The sequence below is a fragment of the Prinia subflava genome, chromosome 2 (assembly GCF_021018805.1).
Source record: "Prinia subflava isolate CZ2003 ecotype Zambia chromosome 2, Cam_Psub_1.2, whole genome shotgun sequence".
NCBI lineage: Eukaryota > Metazoa > Chordata > Aves > Passeriformes > Cisticolidae > Prinia > Prinia subflava.
In genome coordinates, this window is record NC_086248.1 from 78,875,902 (window position 1) to 78,892,213 (window position 16,312).

General features: G+C 40.4%; 1 protein-coding gene across 3 annotated transcripts in view; it reads left to right on the forward strand.

Annotated features, from left to right (window-relative positions):
- The window catches only part of LPGAT1 (lysophosphatidylglycerol acyltransferase 1), a 59,135-nt gene extending 43,605 nt beyond the window's left edge, over positions 1-15,530 (forward strand). For all 3 annotated transcript variants that reach the window (XM_063390706.1, XM_063390707.1, XM_063390708.1), the window contains 3 exons: positions 75-201; positions 7,488-7,594; positions 11,044-15,530. In XM_063390706.1, the coding sequence (XP_063246776.1) occupies positions 75-201; positions 7,488-7,594; positions 11,044-11,195 (386 nt within the window). In that variant the 3' untranslated portion in view covers positions 11,196-15,530. The remainder of the gene's footprint in view (positions 1-74; positions 202-7,487; positions 7,595-11,043) is intronic.
- Positions 15,531-16,312: the final 782 nt, after the last annotated feature.

A 16,312-nucleotide genomic window follows, 5' to 3' on the forward strand; every position in this document is an offset into this window, starting at 1 on the left:
TTGTACCTCATAAAGTAATAGAAAAATTTAATAACTCCCAAATAAGTAACATGGAGTTTTGTTTTTGTTCCTAGGGAGCAAATCCAAAGGCCTTCAGTGGGTGATAGATACAACTATTGCATATCCCAAAGCTGAACCTATAGACATCCAAACCTGGATTCTTGGCTACCGACAACCAACAGTGACACATGTACATTACAGGTAGGAAGTAAACCTGCTCCTCCTATATTGAACTCTACTGTTCACAAATCAGCTATGTCCTTTCAGGAGAGGGGAGATCAGTAGCAGTGGGAGTGGGGTTTTTTTTTGTCTCACACAGGTGGGCATATTATTTAAACACAATGTGTCTTTTTTTTAAAAGGTCAGTGACTATTCTGTATCTTAGGACAGACATTTAAGTTTTGGACTAATGTCCTGTGGTTGAAAGAGTTGTGGGGAATATAACTGTGAAGGCTAGGTCATCTTTTAAACTTTCATGTTAAGGTGCTGGTAAACCAAACTTGAATTTTTTTAATTTTGTTTTTTAGTAATGACTACTAATAAAAAATCGCTGTTGTTAAATAATCAGATTTCCTAATAAAATATTATTTTTAACTTTCTGACAAAGAAACACCAGCTTTTTCACTCAAAGAATACTTTAAGTAGTTGAGCAAAGCAACTGGAAAAAGCAGCTGGAAAAAGTTGCAACTCTCATTGACAGCTAGGATAGGAGACCATTAAAGCTTTTCCCCTCAGCAGTTCTTTGTCTCAAGACCTAAACTGATGGAGAGAGAAATTGCATTTTGCTTTTAGTTTACAGTGAATTGCAAGTCTGAAATCTCCAGCAGTATTTTAACACTTTTCCTATAAAAAATAAGTTGTTGAATTTTATCCCAAAATCACATTATTTTGTCTTACTCCCTCTTGATGATTTGGAGAGCTTTTAGACTTTTATAGAAAGCTTTCAAGTATCCTTGTGTGGATCCCCTGGGTGGCAGCTGAAGTGGGAATGACCTTCTCCATCATCACTGCTGTGTCAATGTTGGCTGATGCAGAGTGCAGGTTGCTCGCTGGAGCTCCTTTCCACAGCCGTGTTTAAATTTGTCCTTACTTTTTATAGAAGGCTGCCTTCCAAGTTTCCCTGAAGGTGAACATACTTACACCCTAATTTATATAAGATAGCATTATATCCATTGTGCTTTATTCAGGTCACCTTAGTGCTCTCTCAGATCTCTGGGGTAATTGCAAGTTGAATGTATTTAGAATTCTTCTGAAAAGTATTTCCAAAAATACTTGCTTTAAAAACAACAGTAAGTTAACATAAGTTGAATTCATTTCCTGCTTCTAAGTGTATATTTAGACCTATTTTTGATCACAAGCATAAATATGAGGTAAACTTTTTTGCATTGAACTTGAATGTTTTAAGTTCTTGTAGTACTGAAATCCAAAGAAAAATATTAGAAATTTATTTACTTTTGGGTGCGAGTTTGTTATTTTCTTCCAGAGGGTCTAAGTCACTGGTTCAGACAGGATCAAACCTCTCTATTTGCCTACTGCATGCAGGGTTTTAATAACCTGTATTTGTCATGGCTGACCCTGTAAAACCAGTTGAAGTGTGTCCCAAATGGAAAGTCACACAGCAACTCGCCCCAGCTGAGCACAGGGTGTGAGGGCTCTGAAATGAGACCAGAACTCTTGGGTTTGGCTGGAGCTCGCCTGACTTCCAGGCCTGGTAGTTCTTGAGGCACATGGCCCCTCCACTATGAGGTGGGTGCAGATTGGCACATGGATGTCCTCTGAAAAATTTTCTTTACGTGTACATCAAGTCTGTGTGCCTTGGTATTACACCTCACTTTTCCTGCATTTAGTGCTGTAAAATCTTGCTCATTTTTTCATTAATTTGGAAGGTCTTGGGACATAACATTTGAAATAAATTGTAAGGGTAATTTTTAAATAACTGGGAAGAGAGCACAACAGTTTCTCATGTCATTTCTTTTAACTGAGTTTATAAGGGGAGAAAAAGTACTCCTTTAGAAAAAGCAAAGAATAGTTTTGTCCAGATGCCATCTGTGCTGTATGAAAGAAGAATCAGGATTTAAACATGCCTATTACCTTTTAGAGTAGTCCAGAGCAAGGTATTGATGTATGACAGCAGTGGGGAAAAAAGGAACATTTTCTGTGCCACTCAAACTGGAGCAGAAGAGACTGCAGAGCTGCTTTTGTTCTGGTGGCTCAGTCAGTCCCTTCTGCTGTGCCCCTTGATCACCACCTGTCTCCTTCTGCCTTACAGACTTTCAAATCTGGTGATTTCCTTTTCTCATAGCCTGGGCCTTTGCTGCAGGATTATTTCTTTTTCATCCTGCTCAGGGAGTAACAGAAGAGCACACAGCAAGGAGCCTTATGTTACATTTTTAAGTGCTTTTCTAGCTGGTGGAAATGGCAGAGAAGGCTTGGTTTAATCCCGTAATCTTTTTTTTGAAAACTCAATTTTGATAATGAGTTGAACCTTGCTTTTCAAACTTCAATTTTCAGTACAAATGACACAATTTTCAGAAGTTCATAATTAGACTACGCTGTGGCCTGATTTTCCTCAGAATGTCAAAAGAAGCTTCCCTAGAAAAAAGAACAATTACCAAGTTTGGATCTACAAACACAAGGTGTGAGAACTTTACCCACCTTTGAATAGCTTTTTGACCCTGACTGACTTGTCTCAGAACTTAATGAAAAGTGCTGCAAAACTCAAGTTGCTCTCTGAAATATAATACTCCAAGAAAATATCTGCTGAACTTCCTCTGGGCCAAATGGCACTGCGGTTTTTCTGGGAGATGTCAATCCATCTGGTGCAAGGCATGTCAAACTAGAGGCATCACTGTAAGCCCAGCCTTGTAATGAATCTGTTGGAAAGGTTGGTTTGCTCTTCTCAGATGGTTTCGGTTTATGCTCAGGTCATTGTGTGGAGTGTGATGACTGTAAATCCTGACTCACTACAATTTCACTCAGCAGAAACAAGCTGAGTTGTTTGGTGTCCATGTGGCAAGGCCACAGACTGGCTGCTGTTCTCAGCTCCCACCATTTCTGTGCCATGAATAGAGTTCGGGGTTTATTTCTTTACTTTTTACACCAGGCACTTGTTTAGTCTGATTGGCTTGGTGTTTCTTAGCTGATCACCAAGTATCTCCAGCAGTAATTTCCTGAGTGCTGCAGTTCTGTCAGCAAAACCAGAGGCTTGCAAATATAAAACACCCTGGCTGTGAAGTTGGCTCGCTGCTTAGCAGCCCCTCAGTCAGGATGGTGTGGGGCTGGGGTTTTTGCCTTAGTTTCTGTGCAGGTGATGCCCTTGGATGCTCACATCCCACTTTTGGGCTGTGTGACAGTGACAGGGTGCAGCAGCCCTGACGTCAAAGCCAGCCCGAGTCAGCTCTGACGCAGGGGTGGCCGTGCATGGAAGTGCCACACAGGCTGCTCCCAGCTCTCTCATCTCCCGTCCCCGTCCCAGCTTTTGTGCTGTGCTGCTGCTGGAACAAGCTTTCAGCTGCTGAGGAAGTTCTATTTTTGTGTCTGCATTGATACAGATTTATTGAAATTAGCCAGGCTCCGAGCTATAAATAAAATGAGATGCATTGTGGTTGTTGAATGAATGTTGCAGAAGGGCATCCCGTTTGGCAGTGTATTTTAATGCGCTTTTTTACGCAAGTAACTTATTTTTGGTCGTGCCTGACATCTACCAACAGCCTCCACTGTCCTGGATTTATTTAGAGCCATTGAAGCAGCAAATAATACCATGACTTCTATGGAGTAGTAAGTAATAGAGAACTTCAGGGTAGGACAGGTGATAAAAGACAATTAGTACTTAAAGTGGTTGCCATGAACTTCAGAATTTAAATAGAGAATCAGAGGTTGTTTCTCCAATAAGGTTCACTTAAAAGAGAAAAATGTTTCTAAATGTGCCATTTTTCTGAAAATTCTTTCGTGCCTTCTGAGAAACAGCCCATCAGTAGCTATTTCTCCCCTATTTCTCACATATGCCAGCATGTCTTTGGCAGCTACATCTCCTGTTTTTAAAAATCCTTTCTTCTTTTCTAGACTGTCATTTATGCTAATACAGTGTGGTTTGTGACATGGACACAAATCTGTGTAGTGGTTTAAGAAGTCACAGTCCCTCAGTCAGGTACCTAAAGTGTCCTGCAGCTGTTGTCACCTCACAGCTGCCAGTAGGCACCTCCAGCTGGAGGATAATGCTTCATTACTGGAAAAAGGTTCTCCATGGATTCCCATTGAAATGTGTCTTTATTTCCACCAACACTCTTCACTTCCCAGGGTGCAGCCTGTGCTGCCACTGCTTTTAGCCCCTTCCCCACTTTTCCTGGGGACAGAAAGTCAGCTGTTTCTGTGATATGAAGCAAAAAAAGGTATTTTTATTCTGCTTGACTTTATTCCTTGTTTGCCACACCAGGAACAAAGATGCTCTTACTTTAATGCAATGTGAGGTTAGTTTTGCCCAAAAGCTAGAAAGATCCAAGTGCTTAGAGACTCCAGGAGCTTCAGATGTTACATGTTGACCTTATTCCTTGCCTTGGCAGTTCGGTGTGATGATATTTTATTTTCCTGAGGAGATAAGCAAACTGTTTGCTTCTAATGGCTTTCCTGATCCTGCATACCCAAAGGTGGGGTAGAGTCAAGGTGATGCTCATGCCTGACCACAGGGAGAACTGTTTACATATCTCAGTGAAAAGAAGGAACTATTTCCTGCATCTGGCAACACTGGACCTGGCAGATGTCATCATCCAGTGGTTGGGGGTGACCCTGCTCCTGTTGGAGCAATGGCTCTCTGCTGTTGTTTTGGATTGCCTGTGTGAGGAGTTTTGGAACAGCAGACTTGTGCACTCATCTTCCTGAACCCAGTCTCCTTCAAGAGAGTGTTCCTGTAAAACACAGATGCCAGCTGAGCCATCTGATGGGCACAGAACCATGGCATTAGCAGTATGTTTAGTTTAAATATAGGAGGGGTTTAGCTTTGCCTTATCGAGTAGAGAAAGGGCTTCTTTCCAGAGTTTCAGGATTTTTTTTAAATATTTAATCTCTAATTTAGATCAGTCATTAGTAAGAATGTTCTGCTGGTAAAAATAACTCTGGATAATCTAAAAATACATTTGAAAATGCTTCTAAATACACTAGCATTTACCATTGCTAAGTTGTGGCAGCCAATGTAGCATTATTGGCAAACCAGTTGTTTTCGCCCTGTTAATATTTATTCAAACTGGGTGTAGCAGTGACTGCTTCTAAGACTTGTAAGCAGCAGAGTTTATGTCCAGAGATTCAAGCATTCTGGCAGTGTTATTGATCCATACAAGAGCCTGGATGGATTCAAGCAGGGAAGTGGTGTGCAGGATTCCATTAGTCTCTCACAGTGCTGGTATCACCTGTGCTTCACATCACTGCTCCATTAAAGCACCAGCTCAGAAATTGTTTCTAACAAGTGTCTGGCAAGATCCTGTGATGCTTTCAGACTAAGAAGAATGTTCTTGACAAAAAAGAGCTGTTACCCATTCGGTCAGGGAGAAGGGAAGGCAGAGGTGAAGAATATCTTGCAGTCTACAGCTGCATATGAAGCCAGGTAACCCTACACTTCTGTCCTGAGGCGACACACGTTCTCTTAGTTCTGAACCCTCTTAAAACCTGCGTAAGCAAGCATCTGTCCTTCAAAAATACTCTGTGAAACACAATATTCAGTTGCTGAGCCTTTTATCTCTTCACAGCAGATAGGCAGAAGAGAGTAAAAATAGTGCTTGGCAACTCGGTTGTGTTTGGGGACACGGAGTAAGTCTTTCTTAGTGTTCTACCCTCAACAAAATGATCCTTGCTCTGTGGGTGTGTTCTTTACTTGCTGCCACGTGGTTTGATTTTAACCTGCTGTACAGCATCTGGGCTTCAAGATAAAATAGTTCTTTATTGTTCGTCTTAGTTCTTAATATGCAGACTGAAAACTTGGGCTGCTTACTGAAGCACCATTTCGTAACATCTGACTTTGGCCAAAGACTTCCCTTCAAACTCTGTTTTATCTGAGATAACAGTTGCTAATTTCTTGTTACCAAGACTGGCTTTACTGGAGCATAGGGAATGCCACAGTGTGAGGAAGATGTAGGCAGAAGTACTCCAAAGGCTACAGAGATAGCTGAGTTCATGTCGACACCACAGCGTGTAAATAAAGTTGTTCATCTCCTTGTATTGAAGTTGTCTCTGTATGCCAAAGCACCATGAGTTCACTCCTTAGAGCAATGCTTGACTCCCCCACTTACAGCTTATTTTTCCATGCATGAGACTGAAAGGAGGAAAGACAAATGACAAATGAGCTAAGTTGGCAAAGATGTTGAAAACTGTAACAGCAACAAAAGCATTCTTCAGTAGTGCCTTATTTTCTTAGTCTGCCATTCCCGTATCTGTTCAGAGACCACCCAGATGATTGTAGTGTTACTTCCAATTCTTTACAGTATGATCAGTTAAGACTGTGTTGAAAATGAAACGAAAATCCACTAATGAAAATAGAAGCATGGCATAAATGAGAGGCTAAATTGGAGTTCACCTGAAAAGAGAAACCTACAGTAGAAAGCGTCTTGCATTTCAGAGTGTGAGTTTTTCAGGTTAGCCTGATACAAAAATCTCTTCTGCATTGGCCTGCCAGTACAACACAGAGGATGTGTAAATTCTTGTATATATCAAAAGGCACTGAGGGTCTGCTGAGGTTTCACAGTTCCAGTAAGATTGGAAATTCTATTTTGAAAATAATCCAGTGAGGTGTGGTGGGTTATTTGGGAGTTTCAGGGTGTATGTACCACAGTAAATTCTGCCTTGAGTGTCTGTTTTTCTAAGCAGACCTAATATTCAGCACAGAAGTACCAGAACACTAACAATTCTTCCATTGGTGTTTTTAAAGCAGAGCAGCAATATTTGAGTACAGGGTCAGTTTTCAGTGTAACACGTGCCTTGGAAATTTCAGGCAAAGCTGCCAGCATCCTTTGAAAAGCACAGAGGGCTTGTTTTCTGGGATGTGGAAGGGCTATTGGTGCTTAGTGATGTCATTATGTGGCTTCTGCCTGCTGAATTGTTTCTTCAAAGCTGTAAATGAATGTTCTCATTTTTTTATTTCTTTCATCCCCCCTTGGTTTGTATTCTTTTTAGGGATAGTATATAGTGTGGTGTTATTCTATTAAACAACAACAACAACAACAAAAAACCAGTGTTAGTAGCTTTTATCAAAAACTGGAGTACAGCATTTGATGGAGGCTGATGCTGGTGTCTTCTGTGTGGTTCTGGATGGCAGCCTGGCATTTCCCACTCTTGTATCCTTAATGCCTCAGTGATCTGCCAGTTGGATGGAATGCAAATCATGCAGTTAGATTTATACAGGAGTCTTGTTCTCTTAGTTTGATGGTGGGCTGGGGCAGAAGAGTTCTGTTCTCCACGCACAGAACACGTTTGCTAGGCTTAATTTGTGCTTGTTTCTTTGATAGGATTTTTCCAGTGAAAGATGTACCTGCAGAGCCTGAAGCTCTCACAAACTGGCTGTATCAACGATTCATTGAAAAGGAGGACCTCTTGACACATTTCTATGAAACAGGTAGGGTGATGGCTAGCAAAGAGAACTGTGCTTTGCTAGTGACTTTCCTTACAAGGATCTCAAAATGGCTTAAGAATGTGTAAGCATTCTTCACATGGGTACAGGAGATGCAGTTATTGCTATTATTACTGCTTTTTATGTGGCAAGATGTATAATTAAAGAATTGTCTAGGAAGGGTAAATTACATGGGCAACACTAGAATTAGGGTAGTGTTTGGAAGCTGTCAAAACAGTAGCACACAGTTCATCTGTGAAACATGCTGCTGTGGGATTTCATGGCAAAGATCCATGACTGAAAGGATGATTGGAAGGACCTGTGAGAATTACATGGCACACGGTCTCTGGATCCATGGTCTGCAGCTCTGTGCATCACAGTTGTTGATGGGAAGTGTTCAGTGTCTCAAATCAGCTGAGTTTAGTATTCCTGGGTGACTGTGTTAAATGAAGATCCTTCTTCTGTGACATGATTTATTGCAAAGGCTGCTTTAATTTATTTTTGAGTGCTTAATTTATCAATCCACATGCTTAAAGATATTAATAGATTTTTTTAACAACCCAAAGTTGTATTTTGTTTTATGAAATGTTGCTGTCATTCAGCCATCATTGATGGCAAAGTTCAGACTCTGCTGTATAAATCGCATCCAAATGCATATATTGGACTTTATTAGACAAATAACTTTGTGACTATCTTTTAAAATGCAAGTGTGGTAAATAGATTGTAAAGAATTTTTCGCTTTGTGGCATTATTTTATGCTATTGGAATAAGTCATACTCAGAAAATCTAACTAGTCCAGAATTTGAGAGTATAATTAATATAATCAGATTTATTCATTAAAATGCACTTCTAAAATAGTATAATTGGTAATAATTTGCCAGTGCAATCAGTATGAATTAATAAAGACATGTTTTAAATGTAAATGCTGTGACATAGGACCTTATTAGGCATACATTAGCATAATTTAAAGTTATTGCCATTTATACTTTTTGAGAACTTGGTTGCATTGCTTTAGTGGGCCTACTGAAAAAGTGCTGCTACAGTTTTTGGAAACCCCTTGGAAAGGTCCTGGGGTTGACTGTGAGGGGAATCCTGAGGCTGCTCAAGAGCCAGCTTTGTATTCACCTGGTACATGGTCACAAATGGGTGTGGTTTTAAGACTGGGGCTGCTTCTACTATTATTATTCATTATTATTGTTATCATTATCATCATTATATTATTTTACAATACACACTGCTTAGGAACGTTTCTCTCTTAATAAAGCTTACTTCATAAAGCTGGAGTAATATTTAATGCTCCATGCAACTTTAAAAGTTTTCATTGACAGTATCACTGGTAAGAATATATTTTCTTGGCTTATTTTTGTTTGGGAAAAGAAAGAAACAAAGCCCAGAGCACATTTCTCCATTTTGCTGTATTCCTAAGTGGCAAGAACTTAAATCACCAAGAGAAAACCTGTAATACTAGACCTCTGGAAATCAAACCAAAAGAAAAGCGTGCCTAAAAATTGACATGAAACTATCCCGTAATTTTTTAGAGGTGCATTTTACACATTTCGTTTATAAAATTAAAATCATTTCAAGTTAATAGCTGTAGGTAACAGACTCCTGTTTTAGGTAGCTAGTGGAAAACTTGTATTGGCAAGTTCTTGATTTCTCTGAACTCTTCAGCACGTTAACCTTGGAGCCCACAGGAACACAAGTGAGATTACATTTAGCAGGACAAAATCACTTGAAGATAAATTAAGAAAAAAGCCCCAACCATAAACTAGGAGCAGTTGGAAATGAGTGATGGTGTACTGAAGTCATCACGCTCCTCATTCCCTGTGCTCAGAAGCCAAGTGGTGTGAGGTGATGAAAAAAGTAAGGAATGGCATTCCTAATGCTGTGGAAACACTCTTTGTGTACCAGATCTGAAACCTCATCTGGAAATCCTGTGTACAGGTCCATTATCCCTGTCAAGGAATACAAACTGAACTGGGGAGACAGATAACGGGAGCTAAGACTAAGGGGAAGGTGGGGTTATTTCAGTGAAGGCTTGTCTCAGCTGGGAAAGGGAAGGGTCAAAAATGGCTTGGAAGAGGGAGAAGAGACAGCTCTCTGTACCTACCAGGGAAAAAGGAAAGGTGTTTAAACCAGCGGTGAGTGTTGGTAGAGAAAAACAAATGGACCATGGAAGAACAAATCCAGCATGGAGTGGACAGTTAGAAGCTTAGCTGTGAGGGGAATAATGATGTGGCAAATCTGCCCAAGTGTGAAATACCTATCAGGGAGAGGTGGATGGGGCTCATCAAGGGTGTTTTTAGGCTTTTTCTTTGTTTGCTTTGGTGGTTTGTGGATTTTTTTTTTTAATAAGAGCATTCATTTAGGAAGAAAAGCTTTGTCTCAAATGCTTGATTGCAGTTCCTCCAGTGATTGCAAATGTGATGTACAGAGATAAGCTGCTGATGGGATCTAATTGCCCAAGTTTGTGGTTCCTAAGATTAAAAATTGACATTGCTGCATCTTTACTCTTTGAATCATTCATTTCATGTTCTGAGAGAAGCTGAGACTCCATAATGCTGCAGCAGAAGTACATCATCTTCTGTGGTATATTCAGAGTTTTATATCCCCTGTTCAGGATTAACAACAACAAAAGTGCTTCGTGTCATCAAGTCTTTGTGCATCTCAGTACAGTGTAATGCAGATGATTTAATATGCTGATGTAAATATATGCAAATAGTTTGCTTATGATCATAAAGCTCTGATGTATTCAGGCCCATTTAATTTAGTGTTGCGAGTCAGAAAAAGTCGAAGTATGGAAAAACCAAATTTTATTGTCAGATGAATCTCTTCCAGTCTTTCCCATCTAAGGAAGGATTGCATTAAAGATTTTCGGGAAAACACATGGCAAATTGGAATGTTTCTTTTAGTCAGTATGACTGGGTGTTCAAACAATATGTGGAAACTATTCTTTAAAGAAAGTGTGTGTGTGTGTGTATTTACATTTTCAAGAGGAACCTCAGGAATGTGTGTGTGTGTTGCTTCTTCACAGTATACAGTATTACCACCAAACAGCTGTAGAGTTTAATATGGAATCCATTCAGTTTGATCATGGAGATACTAATAAAACTTCAAAAATAACACAAAACTGAGTTGACAATTGGATCTCTGCAAAGGTTGAGTAACAGTGGTAGCAGCTTCTAAGGAGGACTTTCAGGCTTGTGCTTAAAGTTTATACGGAAATTAAAATTGTTCTCATTACTTAAGGTAAGGGGTTGTGTGTTGGTTTGGATTTATTTTCTTGAAGGCTTCTGGAGAATCTTTCATACATTTGACAGCATTGGAGCATAGAGCAGTACCCAGTTAACTGTGTGTGCGCACCATTGCTGGGGCAAGCCGTGGTGGTAAGGAATTGTGTATTAAGGCTGTCATTCCTGTGCAAAACATTAAATGTGTTTCATTTTCTCTTGCAGGAGCTTTTCCGCCACCCCAGGGTCAGACAAAAGCGATTTCTCGGGAGATGACCCTCAGTAACCTGTGGCTGGTTGCCATACAATCATTTGCATTTTTGTCAGGAGGGATGTGGTACTGCCTCTTTCAGTATTTGTACCATTGCCTATTTTAAAAGTGGAATTGGACCTGAGGACACAATGGGAATCCAGGCTCTTGCAAATGAGTATCATGTTGTATGTGCAAATGTGAATATTCAAGAGTAAAGGAAAATACTGGATGGACTTTTACCTCTCCTTGGGGGAATTTTAAACTCCACTAAAAGTGAAGATCAGTAACATAGTGACCTGATGATGTATTATTTTAAGAATTGTCTGTATTTTTAAAAATGTATACTCTCACCCACACTTAAGCAAATTCAGCATTTGGACAAAAGGTGCAATCGTACAACCACCGTAGAAGAATGTCTGTGACAAGAAAGCTTTGTCACCACAAGTATTTCTTGGCATTGTAGTTAGAGCTCAGAAAATTCAGCAACTTGTCTCTTCAGTAGTGTGTACAGCATTGGTGTGGTAGAGATTCCTCATTTGCACAACGTGTACTTTATTGCAGCTCATTGTGCTGGAGTCGGAGATCTTCGACAGCTGGTGGAGGTGTCTTTGTGGCTACGCAGTCAGCAGTTGTTGTACCAGACACATTGATCTAAACCCAACACCCAAATAAGATCCCGTGTCAGGTCTGTCCTGTGAGGAACTGGTCCTCAAACAAGCATTGCAGCATCACAGTGTGATTAAAAGCTGTCCACATGGGATGAATCAGCCCATCCCTGCTGTGGTCTTGCCATCAGCTCTCCAAGTTCCATCTGCTACCAGTGTCTCGTGTCATAGGGAAACTTGGAAAATACAAAGTCGCTTGGTTAAATTCTCTTTATGTTCAGAATGCAGCTCAACTCTCATCAATTTTGAAAATGCACTTTCAGAGATGAAAAGTCAGTGAAGGAAAGACATAAAATATAGGGAACAGAGGGAAGCTTTGTCACGTGTTGGAAGGCAGAGCAATTCTAGCTGTTTCTGAAGGGCTGCTGGTGCTGCTGGTGATTTTTAGCCACCTTTGTATTTTGTATACTGCAGTCCGACCAAGGTGACCTTGGAGTGGTTTATAGAGGCCTTTTTCTCCCCGCTAGTTGCGACAGTGCTAAATATACTTGTGGGAGAGTTTAAATAATTCAATGCCAACCATCTTAATGTTTTGCTAAGGAGTAATAGAAGAAAAACTAGTTTCGTAAAAAGAAAAAATAGGTGTAATTGCTATCATAAATCTGTAGGAAGATACTACTGAAACAGTAAGTATGGTAAATATTGGGAATAACTACATGGAGGGCAGTATTAATTAGCTTACCACTAAAATCTTACTGCTAAAATCTTACTGGAAGAAGGATGGGTTGAAATGAAGGGCAGATGGGAACAGAAGACACTTTCAGATGTGTAGTGCAGGATCCTTTTGAAAGGATGTCTGATGTACAGCCTTACTTCTGGCAGGTCTGGTTGGCATTGTGTTTATGTGATTATGCACAGATTTGCGAGAACTGTTCCTAAAATAAAACTAATCTCTCTAAATACAGGCAGGGTAGCCAGAACTTCAGATGTTGGCATACTGCCTTTTACAGAGTAATTTTGTTGAGAACAAAGTAAGCCCTCAGTAGTTTTGGCTCTGAGCTAGCAATATTGATTCCCCTTCTGTCTCCCTCTGCTGCTACATGAATCACAGGAGGTGGTGTGCAGAATACAAAACCTTGCCAGTGTTCCCGTTTGGGTGGAGGGGAGCAAAGAGCATACCAAAACACGAGGCACTGCCGATTTCCGTGGCTTTGTGGAAAAATACCTTGTCAAATATGCCATCCCTGCCCCTCCCCATGCAGCAGTGGTTGCTCAGTGGGGATGGATGCAAAGTGACACACCACAGTAGGGTCCCCTGAAGTGTGTGCTCCCTCCCTGACTGCAGGAGGCTGGAGGTGAAGTTCAGTGGTTGCCAATGGCTTCATGTTTGAGGCAAGATCTGTTTATAAATACCATTTCTGCACCCGAGTTCTGGTGTAACCATTCAAAAGAGGTAGATATGCTGTGATAGGGAGGGAGTCCATGGAGTATTTGTTGTTTCATGTTGCTCTTGCTGAGGTTCAGCTGATGGAATGAATGTATTTAATCTGCTGTTTGACAGGAGGATGTTGGGGCAGCCCAGCCCATGTGTAAGTGGTTATTTCTGCTGCCCGTGGGACTGGCTCTTACAACTGCAAAAGGCAGGTGGCAAGCTACTCACTGCTGTCCTCCCCCATGTAGTTTGATCAGAACCACAGGGATGCCCGGAGTACAGCTCATTTTATTTTGAGCTAGGACAGACTGGACTGTTGCAAAAAGGGAAGTTTATATAAGCAGATTGCACAGCAGTTACTCACATCAGGAGATTGTTCTTTCTAGACCCTGTGAACTCCGTGTAAGAGCATCTTGTTTTGTCAAATGCAGTATTTTTATTTTCTTTTCCCCGTGGGTTGCAGTCAATAGCAAGTGTTCACATGCTGCCTCAAGAAATCAGCACTGCACAGTAATGTTCTAGACGAGTGTTTGATTGATCTGGTCCTGTTCATTTTCACTTTGTTCTCTGTAGTTCTTACTCTTGGAGGTTTGTTTCCAAGCAGTGGTTATTGTTTCAGTAGGGTGAAGAAATAGTGTCAGGTCCCAGGCTTCTCTCCTGCCTGCACTGGGCAATGTGAAGAGCACCTGACACCGTGGCTCCACACGGCCGAGTTGCTGTGGGTGACATCGGAATGAAAGCAACTCCGAAGGACCCTCCCAGCATGATCCTGGATGCTGCTTCATGAAAGAGAATAAATCGGATAAAAGAAGTTTTGCTTTGAAGGGAAAAACACGAAATGGATACAGTATGGAGGAAATTCAGTGCTAAAAATACTGTGCTAATCCAGACTATCTGAAGATTGGCAGGCGAGTCTGTAAAACACAAATTCCTGTCGGCTGCAGTTTGGTTCTACCTTCTGGCAGTTGCCTGCAGTTCTGGATGTAGTGAGCATTTTGCTGCACCATCCATGGGCTGCCTCCTCTGGAGAGTTCAAAATGTGTTTTGGTAGAAAGTGATGTTAATGAACCATACAGTTGATCACAAATTAATATCACATTATATTTATATTGGGGAAAAATAGTGTAAAATGTATAAAATGATCAAAATTGAAAAATTCATGGAAAAAATTCTAACTGAAAGCTGTCGCACACAGAAATGAGAACAGAGCAGTTTGAGTGCATTGCAAATAATAAGAAGAAAGATGGGTCTTTGCCAGGATTGCCCACAAAGCATCTCCACGTTTCTATGTTTATTGTTCATAAGGAGGTTGTTACAGTTGAAGTTGTGTCAGTTGTCACGGTTTAGCTTTGCTGCTCTGTGAATCCCATGATGTGAAGAGCACCTGCCCATCCATGCCGAGCGGTTTCTTCATTGCCCAGGGGTGCGTGTGCTGTCATTTCAGTCTCACTTGGGTTCCGTGTGTCATTCTGTTGAGTCTTGCAACCATGGTGTCTCTTTTTTTTTTTTTTTTCCTAAATTTAAGTTGCTGTCACCAGATGTTGAAAACTGAAATTTCAGTTTACCATGCTTTCCTTGAAAATTTAAAGCTTCCCTCTCCGTTCTCCCCAGCATCACAAACAAGGTGCATCTTCTTGCAGTAAAAATAAAGCGATTACTGTGGTACTGTTCATTGTTCACTTGGTTCAGATGATGTAACTTTTCTTTGTGTGACACTGCCATAAAGTGCTGTTAACTTTTCTCACCTGTTTGTACAAGATAATAACAGATACCGATCACTGTGTGTGACAGGATTCAACTGCTCCGCTTTGCCTTGACATAAATTTTGGGACCAAAGGTACCTAAAACTGGGATTTCTAAATCACGAGCCCAGGGTTGGATGCATTCTCTTGACAGGTGGAGATTTTGTGGTGATTTGATACAATCACACAAAATAATTATACATCTGGGGTTCTGTATTTTTTGGAAATAATGGAGCCATATGAAATAAAGGGTTATTTTGCAAAATTGCATATTTGATAGTTTTTACACTTCTTTTAAAAAATACAAAGCTACAATGGGAAGAGCAAAATGGAAACCATACTCTGGTTTAAAATGTCTGCATACATTAGAAATGCTTCTGAGCAGCTCTGCTTTTTCTGTAAGAGCTATAGACTGCCTGGCTGTGATAGAAGTCGTCATTGGAAGGATTCTATGCATTTTAAAGTTAGACCTTTTATCATGAGATAATGAAGTAATTATTCACTGAACAACTATCCTATTAAAATGAGTTAGTTCCTTAAAATTGCTCCACCATGATGTTCATATTGTATGATGAACAGCGGTTGTTTTATACCAGTTATTTTCAACTCTGGATTTCTCCTTCCCTTCTCTGTTACTGACGTGTTTGTTTTGTGTGATAAAATGGATGTGGAAGCCTGGAGTGATTGTCAGTGATTTTGCGAAGGTCTGGTCATGTTTGGAATTATTTTGCTGAATTTATTTCATTGGGGTTTTTTTTAATAAAATCTTCCCAGCAGCCAACATGTCTTTCAGAAACGTAGGCAGATACCAAATACAGAATCAGCATTTCTCTTTTGCCTGGGCTGTTTTGGGTTTTGGGGGGGTTTTGGGGGGTTGTTGGTTGGTTGGTTTGGTTTTGTTGGTTTTTTTGTTTTGTTTTGTTTTGGTTTTTTTTTGGTGGTTTTTTTTTTTTTTGGTTTTGTTTTTTTTGTGTGTGTGTGTGTGTGTTTGTTTGTTTTGTTTTTTTGGGTTTTTTGTTGTTGTTGTTGGTTTTTGGTGGGGTTTTTTGTGGGTTTTTTTGGGGGACGGCGATATAGTTGATTTTTTTTCAATTTTTTTTCAAGACTATTTAATATGCTTCTGATCCTTACTAGGTGAGAAGGTTTTCTTTGATGGTTGTATTTATTGTGCTTACAGCTAATGGATACACAACCTTTTCTGTGCTTACCATAAACACAACAACTAGTAAAATAACACTTTGGTTCACTGTGCAGCTGCAGTGTTAATTTGTGATAGATAACACTGTTTATTCGAAAGGACACAGAGACAAATGTTTTAGTGCCAGAAGTGGCAAGAGGAGGAGTGCAGCAGTAGGGGAGAGAAGGGGACAGCAGCTTCTGCAGCCCTCACTCACTCCAGCACCCTCTAGAAGCTGTGCCGGTGCCCAGGCTGCAGAGTTCCTCTGCAAGTCCCTGTAGCAAT